This window comes from Pelmatolapia mariae, linkage group LG10_11, assembly GCF_036321145.2.
Source record: "Pelmatolapia mariae isolate MD_Pm_ZW linkage group LG10_11, Pm_UMD_F_2, whole genome shotgun sequence".
NCBI classification, from domain to species: Eukaryota; Metazoa; Chordata; class Actinopteri; order Cichliformes; family Cichlidae; genus Pelmatolapia; species Pelmatolapia mariae.
In genome coordinates this window covers 67,499,268-67,508,519 of record NC_086236.1, presented here as the reverse complement: position 1 = coordinate 67,508,519, position 9,252 = coordinate 67,499,268, and the positions used below count along the sequence as shown (strand labels likewise).

General features: G+C 38.7%; 1 protein-coding gene across 1 annotated transcript in view; it reads right to left on the bottom strand.

Moving 5' to 3' along the window:
- Positions 1-504: 504 nt before the first annotated feature.
- The window catches only part of mcl1b (MCL1 apoptosis regulator, BCL2 family member b), a 28,209-nt gene continuing 19,461 nt past the window's right edge, over positions 505-9,252 (bottom strand). The window contains exon 4 of the mRNA XM_063486435.1: positions 505-1,228. Within this exon, the coding sequence (XP_063342505.1) occupies positions 1,207-1,228 (22 nt within the window). The 3' untranslated portion in view covers positions 505-1,206. The remainder of the gene's footprint in view (positions 1,229-9,252) is intronic.

Genomic DNA, 9,252 nt, shown 5'->3' with positions numbered 1-9,252 from the left:
AAAAAAAAAAAACAGCATTTCCATTTCAATTTATAAATTCTAAAAGCTTATTTTATTCTCTTTCCTAAAAACACAAAGAAGTTCACTCAAAAACAGATCATGATTATCACAATCAATTTCTGACAAAGTAGATCCTCCCGTTAGAAAACATGGTAGGTAAATGTTGCACACAGTCATGTGAGAAAATTAGGGCACCCCATTAAATAATCAGCTCTTTATTAAGAACTGTTCATGTATCAATGTCCAATCATGTTTTCATGTATTACTGGAAATTCCAGGGCTCTCCACTTTTTAGTTTTCAGCCAGTCCTTGGTGGATTTGCTGGTATGCTTTGGGTCATTGACATGATGCAGATTTTAATAATATATATTTATAATTAATATCAATATGTCCAGATATATTTGAAAATATACAGGCTTTCATAGGGTGTTCTAATTTTTCTCACTTGACTGTAGTTTCGCACAGGGTACTCGGGGCCAGGGGGGTGGGGGTGGGGGGGATTCTTAATGTTAAGAGCGTCATGTACTGGTTTCAGTATTTTCAGGGCCACAAAACTGACATTTGTTCAGTTTTATTAAATGGACAGACAGAACTAAGAAACATGTAACTCACAACTGAAGCAATTAAAATAAAGGTTCTTCATTCAGTTTAATTTTATCTATTTATACAGCGCTAAATCACAACAACAGTTGCCTCAAGACACTTTATATTGTAAGGTAAAGACCCTATAATAATACAAAGAAAAGAGAAAACCCAACAATTATGTGAACCCCCCTATGAGCAAGTGCTTTGGCAACAGGGGGAAGGAAAAACTCCCTTTTAACAGGAAGAAACCTCCATCAGAACCAGGCTCAAGGAGGTCATGGTTATAAAATAATAAAATAAAAATAATTAAATCAAACAGATCAGTTAAGTGCCTTCATATAAATTAATAAATAAAAAATAAAAAATAAAGTGCATGTTTGCTGCAAAAACCCTGAGTTTTTTAGCTAATAGTTTAACAGCTGGGATAGAGAAGCTAGGCTTTGAGTTTTAAATGTGCAGGTTTCCATTATGTTAAGTCGATCTACAATCACAATGTGTAATGTGATAGTGATGAATGGAAGATGCAGAGGATGAGGATGCGACAGAGCTGGATAGAAACAGTATAGAGTTTATTAAGCTGATGAACTTTCATCTTGGCAACACTGTCGTTCCAGTGGAAGGTCACAATAATGCATCCCAGCACCTGCAAAACACAGAAAACAGCAGTTATTATACCATTCCTCTTCTGATACAGTCATTTATAATCTGCTTTCCTCCATTGTTTCAAACCTTGCTGATATGAGCTGACAGATCACAACTGGCACAAGAGAGCTATGCACAAAGTGGTCTATGGTGTTAGTGCCACAGCGCACTAGCAGCGAGAACAGTCTGCTAGTCAACTACAAAGTCATTGATTGAAGGATGGAGTGGTGGTGCTGGAGTAAGTCATGAGTTTGTCTGCCAGAAGACTGCAGTTCCTTTCCCTTTAAGGAGCTTTACGTGCAATTGCAAAAGAACCGTTTTGCAGGCTTTCAAATCTAAAATAGAACTTTGATATATTTCCATATTTTAAAGCTGTTTTGGTAAGAAGCGAGTCGTGTAACTCCATGTCTTTATAGTTTATTTTTGAAAAAGTAAAAAAGAAAATGAGTCATCAACCTTGAGACCAAACTGATAAGAGGGTTTCCTTTTAAAATACTGGAATTTATTTGATATAGCCATGCCAATCAGTTATCAAGCTGCTCAGGCTGTAAACATCCGGGTATGAAGTGTTCACTGTGACAACACTTAGCATGGGACTGCACTTCTGTTTTATCAGCTTCTCTGTATGGCATGGGTGTGCTGCAAATGCATGACTGTGAATCAACATACTGTTGAGTACTTCACTGTTTAATCACTTCTTGTCTGCACAGCCAAGTCGATTGTATGGCAGCCAAATAATACACAGCGTGGTCATGTTTTAAATCATCTTCCCGTAATGAGACTATGGTACAAGTGCAGCATTATGGTAAGTATTGATCCAAACAACATGCCTAATAAAACTGAAGCACAAAGAATTAAGTCATGGATAAACAACTGGCTTGGACATTTCTAAGCACAAATGCAAACAGATGATTCGACAGTAAATAAAAACAGCACACATAAAACTACATGAAGGACAGTAGGTAGTTGCCTCTCTTTAAAAAAAACGTGTACAGTGGCTGTATGATGCATGTACATTTTGCATTCCCTGATCTTTGTCATTAAAACAAACTCATCCCACAAAGTGTCCAAGTGACACTGTGTTTTGACAAGAAACAGTTTGAGTGACTGGGTGATGGCTGACGTAAGTCAACCCGTTAATCACCAATACGGGCTTCGTATGTTACGAGCGCCAGTAGGCTGCATGGGTCACAGCTGCTCTGTAAACATGCATGAGGTAAGGTTGGCTGTCAAAGTACAAGAGGTCACACTGATTTCAGAAATACGAAAATATAATATCTAGAGATGATTTCGGAGTTTTAAAATGCTGTAACTACATCATGCAAGTTTCACTCAAAACAGCCATAAGATACAAGAAACCTGACAGCTTAATAAGAAAAACATGACAGAATTTGAGCAACCATAAACCAACATAACCATTGATTATGGCGTTATAGTGGTCTACAACTGACCTAGTATCTAACACACTTCAAGACATCTCTCATTCTTGGGGAACCAGTGATTTTTTTTCACTGATGTTACGATAAAGTTCACATGTACGGTTTTGTATGTGCACTGGGCAACATTTGTGTTTCTTTCAGACAAACGAAACAGGCAACAGCAGAGTGCCTTACAGCAGACAAACTATGCAACATAAGCCCTAATGACATGGTTGAAGGGTGTTTTTTCCATTTGTGTTACTTTTCAATTTTTATTCCATTATAAATGATGATGCAGACTGGCTAATACCTATTATCTGCCGATAAAATTATTCAATGGGACTCTAAATGTTACTGTAATAGTGAACATGCTGATGTGGACATGATACTCAAAATAATCCTCAAGTACAGTTAAACCGAGACGCTAGGGTAGCCTGTGTTACGAAAATGCACTTCAGACATGACGAACGTGATTTATACTAAGCTATTACCCTGATTTAGTTCGTCTGAAATTCCTCACCGTTTCTAATGTGCACCAGCTTCTGCTCAAGTTCCCCGGAGCAACATACACGTGACGTGGCTCTAAAACCAGACTGTATTTGCTGTGTGCACAAAGTGTAAGACAAAAAAAGATATACTCAGCAAAACCCTTACTCCCTTAAATATAGTTTAAAGGGCTATGAGGCCACAGGCAATAATTCACTAAAGTGGTCTTTAACTTGTTGTGCAATCCTAATTACAAATGATGTGAGCCTTTTATTTAAAGTGCATGTTGTCATCCGGCTTTTTGGAGCCTTGATCCTCTCTCAGCTGTTGGGCTGTTCTGTGGAAACAGCTGCACTGACACACAGTTTAAAGACAGCCTGCAACAAAGCTAAATATTAATCATGAGTTAGGACTGGAGGACTCATGATTATTCATGTTGGCAAGGCTTGTGTGTACGTGTCCTTAAAAGGAGATATAATCGTTTTACGTGAAAATACAATTTACCAAAAAAAGAAACTTAGATTACATTTCATTTACAGATGTGGTAATGTTTTGTGATATGATGTGCCACGTTAAATTACAGTATTAAGACAAAATGCTAAAAACTAAAACAGGACATCCTCACCATTTGATTGACTGAATATTAGTAATATTTGTTTGAAGCTCAAAGCTTCCTTTATCAAAATTTTGCATCCTTTTACTTTATTCAAGTAAATTTTGTTAATGAACTAGTTCTAAATTTACATTTTCACAGATTAAGAAAATGTAGGAAAACATAAGCAGGTTTGGGACTCTAGTGAATACGTATGATTGGGGGGGCTTGTTTATAAAGGGGGTAAATCTAGTGATACACAGGAAGAAATCAGTTGCGTAAGACAAATTTTTTTTCCAGACTTCACTGCCAGTAAGTAAGTTCGAGGAAGTATTGCATGACTTGTTCTAGGATCTTTTGAGAAGTCTCCACAGCAATGAGTACAGGGCAGTAGTGATGGAGACAAAACACATGAAAACAATGATGCTTTTTAAAGCCTTTCATAACTATAATCTGAACTTTTCTAAGCACCCTTTTCCTCTCTTTATTCAATTTATATTGAGTTACAGGAAGAGACACACCTCTTATAATAACAAGCCCTGACACAGCTAAGGCTTTGAGGCCACAGCTGCAGCATTCTCAGTTGCATTCAGTCAAATTTACCAGTGAAACAAGAGCAGAATAGGTCAACAAATTTGTACTAGTTGCAGTTTTCTCTTCACAGGTTTCTCTAACCGACGCAAGCATTTAGGTACTTTCCTCTTCACCAAAAAAAAAAAACAAAAAAAAACCCAGCTGATCCGGGCCGCTAACCAGCGATGTGCTCCACCCAAGCGTTTTGTGCAGAAACATCTTTAATAGTTCACTAGCCTCAAATAAAGAGAATCGTATCATACCGTAACCATTAGCTTGTCAAGAGTGAGCATGAAGATTTGTTTGTTTTCTTCAAAAGTGCACCATTTTTTGTAATTTGCCTATTTTTCTTTTAAAGGTTGTAATGCTGGACAACCTTCTTGGGGCAAGTTGTTTGCTCATCTTTGCTGCAACACAAAATTAGAGGTAATGGAAGGTTTAGAACAGGGGTAGCCAACTCCAGGCATCAAGTGCTGGTGTCCTGCAGGTTTTAGATGTATCCTTGATCCAACACAGCTGATTTAAATGGCTAAATTACTTCCTCAACATGTCTCCAGAGGGCTGGTAATGAACTAATCATTTGATTCAGGTGTGTTGACCCAGGGTGAGATCTAAAACCTGCAGGATACCGGCCCTTGAGGCCTGGAGTTCCCCATCCATGGTTTAGAAAGATATTAACTGGGTCCTGTTGGGTCTTTTTGATATGAGTTAATGATGGATGAAGGTGCCATGCATGAGTGTTCACATGAGCTCCCTCCATAACCCCATGCGTCCATATTCAAATCAGGCAGTTACGCAAATTCTCAGTTGGTGTGGGGCTCAGGCAGGGTTACCCTGGTCAAAGGGTTTGATTTAACTTTTTTATTTGACAAGAATCTCTGCTCAGCCGGAGCCATTATCGTGAACTAAGAGTTGCATCTGTTCTTTTTTGCTGATGTTACTCTGTTAGCTTCAGTGAACTGTCGCAAAACTGCAACTGAGCACTTGAAGCACTTTTTACTACAAGCCACACACACTCACAATCTGATTGATGCACTGGGGGAAATTTGGGGTTCAGTATCTTGCTCAACCTCCAAGCACACTTTGAGTCAGGGATTAACAAATAGATTGACCTTCCGATTTATAGACAGCTTTTAACCTTTTTCAAGAGTTTAATCACTTTATCTGCCCTAGAAAAGTAAAAGTACTTCATAGTGTAACAAACTACTTTCTTTGTGGATAAAATAAGTAATCGATGCCTTACATCTCCATTCTTTCACCCATTTTGCTGTATGACCAAACCTGCCTTAAATGCTGATCAACAGGGAACATTATGAAATGAAAGGTTTCTCTCCTGGGCACAGTTAGACAACAAATAGCAAATAAAGTAATTATGTGACATGTCAGAGTGTTAAGTTACACCCACTGGTATAGCCTGAAGTCACCACGGAAGATGCAGTTTCCCAAAAACAGTTATTAAGAGTAGCACACAGCCACGTCAGCAGTGATGTAAATGTTGTCCCCAGCTAAGTTGGAGGGTGGTTCGCCTACACTCTAAGTCTGACACCTTTCATGTCAGTGTTCAGCTGTCAAATTAGGTTGAGATTGGTACACATCACCGACAGTTAGATTTTAACCTCAACAGGGTGGAGGCTGCCATTTAACGCAAAAGCTCTAAAGTTCACACACACTATTCATCTAAAAAGCAGATCACTACAGAGGAACATGTATAAGAATAAATATTTCCTTTGAGGTTGCTAAAGAGCAAAATCCACCTAAATATAGTAAATACTGGCCAGGTAACGAGAAATGACAAATTTCCCACACTAACCACGGCCTGTATATTCAATACATGATAGACATATCCTCTGCAACTGAAAAGTGTAACAAATGTGTAAGGTAAGAGCTTTAAACCTGAACCAACAGGGGGGGTGACTCCTCACAAAAATAATTTCTATAGAAGATTAAAGTTCTCATAATCTTCTTTTCTACTCTCACATGACCTCTGTGTGTCTTTTTCTAATAAGGTTAAGATTTCAGTTACTCGTTTATTGTCTTGCTGAATACAGCATGCTGCTCATTTTGTAAATTATGATCACATTAAAGGCCTTTACACAATAAATAAAAAATAAAAAGGGCTTTCATACGCACTTCAGGATGTTAGAGGGACAGTTTGAACTCTTGTTGGCAGACTTGGGACCACATCTGAGGAGGCAGACAAATAATTTCAGAGACCCGACTGACCCGGAGCAACATCTGTCTGATGTCTGATGACAGATGTCTCTATGTGTCTAACGCATAGAGACATCTGTCTGTCTATATGTGTTAGCCCAGCAACAGCCTGGCGACCTGTCCAGGATGTACCCTGCCTCTCGCTCTATGGTAGCCTACATAGGCTCCAGCTCCCCCGTAACCCTGACAGGGATAAGCGGAAGAGAATGGATGGATGGTGTGTTATCAGAGTAAAACTGATAAGATTGTAGCAACCTGCTAACTAATGAGAATGCAGTGCCTTGGGTTGCTAAATCCACTCGTCATTTGTGATGTTTGCATAGAAATGACCAGCTTAACAGCTCTACTCAAGGCATAGTCTACAAAGTAATGGATGACATAACACTGATCAAGTCTATTGTTTTATGTCTAACTTTTTTTATATATTAACACAAAAGAAATGTGTCATGGGTCACAATATGAGTCTGTTGCACCCAGATTGCCCCAAAATAATACAGTGAAATAGATCAAAGCTCATTTCAGCATGGTACTATCCCTGTCTCTATAATAAATGATTTTATTATAGAAGCCCGCTACAACCAGCACTGTATTCTGTAAACTAATGGTGTGTGTGTGTGTGTAATTCTGAAAGGTAGAGTTGAGTACAATTTTCTCTGAAGTGAAGTGCCATGCTTGAGATAGTGTACATACAAGTTGGATTGCACCACTGCATTTTTCCTCATAAACAAGGAACAGCCCTTTTTAACTGTCAAAGTAGAAGTTAGACCTAGATAGACATACTGCCTGAAACATTGTGGTGTTTTATTTGCACTGGGTGTTTGCTATCTCCAAGCTGCTGTTTGCCTTCAGAGTCAGCTGAGATTGTTTATACCAAAAGTGATGACTTGCTTCTTGCTTATAAGTTTTCTGATCCAGGGAACTGCGTGGGAATACTATTAACTGTAGCCCTGAAGTAAACCATCTGTTACCGACACACACACACACACACACTGTCCTGTGTAGCCAAAACAAAAGGAAAACTGGAAAAACTGAATCAGGACAGCAGGTTGGTTCTTGACTTGAGAGACAGTAACTGCAACTGGACTAGCAGCTGTGTTATGAGCCGCTTTCATTTTTCTTTTTTCAGGGCAATGCTTTAAAGTCTACCTTGCTATTCAAAGCAGAGACAAAGGCCAGCCATGAAAAGCTTTAGTGAATCGTGGCAAATATAAAAGCTCTTGATATTCCTGTTTAACCATCCACAGCTCAAATAACCTTCAAACTAGCACCTGGAAATCCAGTCATCATTAGTTCCATGTTACACACCCTCATGCACACAGGTTGTATTAGTACACAATGTTCCCGGAAATTCGTATCCCCCTTACTCTGGAGTGACGCCAGGATATGGGCTGATCGTCATTCCTTTCATTCCTCACACTTATCCCACAAACAGCAACAAACTCCTCTTCACTCGTACTTTGTGTTAAAGGTTCGCAGCAGATTTAGTGTTCAGGAAATGTTAAAATACAACAACGAAGGGACAAGGAGCAATAAAACTGTACTTTTTTTTTTTTTGAGTAAAAAGATGAAAGAGAAAGAATGAAAGGGTGACTTGAAAGGCACGCATTTACAGATATAGGTCTTTGCCAATGACAAGCCTGTTCTTGTGAGTTGACTTTCCAGTGAGTAAATTTGCTTTAGGAGGAAGCAAACAAAAGAAAAAAAACCCTCAGAGCAAGACTAAACAGCCACTTTGGAGGACAGCCTCGTTAAAGACTTGCACACTGTACATGACATCCTGGTTTTAACCGTTTATAAGTGACATAAAAGAGATTGTGGAATAATGATGTCAGCACTTAAACAGGGTTCAAAGTTTACAGTACCAAGTGCTTAGAAAGTCAGCTGATCAGTCAGCTGAACAGGAAGCAAGAAATTCCACAGTAATATTAACAATTAACAATAATAGGAAGTTCCATTCATTTGTTTCAGAGTCCAGTGAGGACAAAGTGAAGAGGAACAAGGAAGACCAACTGTGAGATAAGTTAAATTCCAGTTTGTGTAGTCCGTGGTTAGGAAAAAAGAACCTAAAGACGCAAAGCCTCAGAAAAAGCAGAAACGTGGCGTTTGCGACCATTATAACTGAGAAATGAGCTCATCTGTTTCCTGTGTATACTGGATCTGAATGACTGATGTGGATGAGTTCACACTGCACAGAAAGGAAAGAGAAATTCTGGGCAAAGTTCACCAACACTGGTATTAAACGAACCCAGGTAAATTAACCAGAAGAATGCTGGGCGCAGTTCAAATGAACCACCTGACTCATTCAAAATCAGTTAAGACAAAACATACCATTCATAATCCTCTTAAAGATGGCTGTAGTTTCAGTTAGAACAGGGACTATGCTCAGATCCAAATTCAGTTAAAATGATTTTCAATTCATTTTCATGTTCTTACAGTCTAAAACTCAAAAGAAGGGCAAGTTTTAACTCTTCATTATTCAGCTAATAAAACTGGCAAGACAAATGCTGTCAAGTTCACATAATCAACTGTGAACTATTTGTAATTCTTATAGAAATCACTTCTTGCTCTTCAGCCCTTCAGTTCAATTACATTTTATAGCGCCAAATCACAACAGCAGACGCTTCAAGGTAGAGACCGTACGATAATACAGAGAAAACCCAGCAAACAAACAACCAACTTTGAGCAAGTATTTGGTAACAGTAGGAAGAAAACTCCAGCAAAACCAGTTTGAGGCAGCTTACTCAC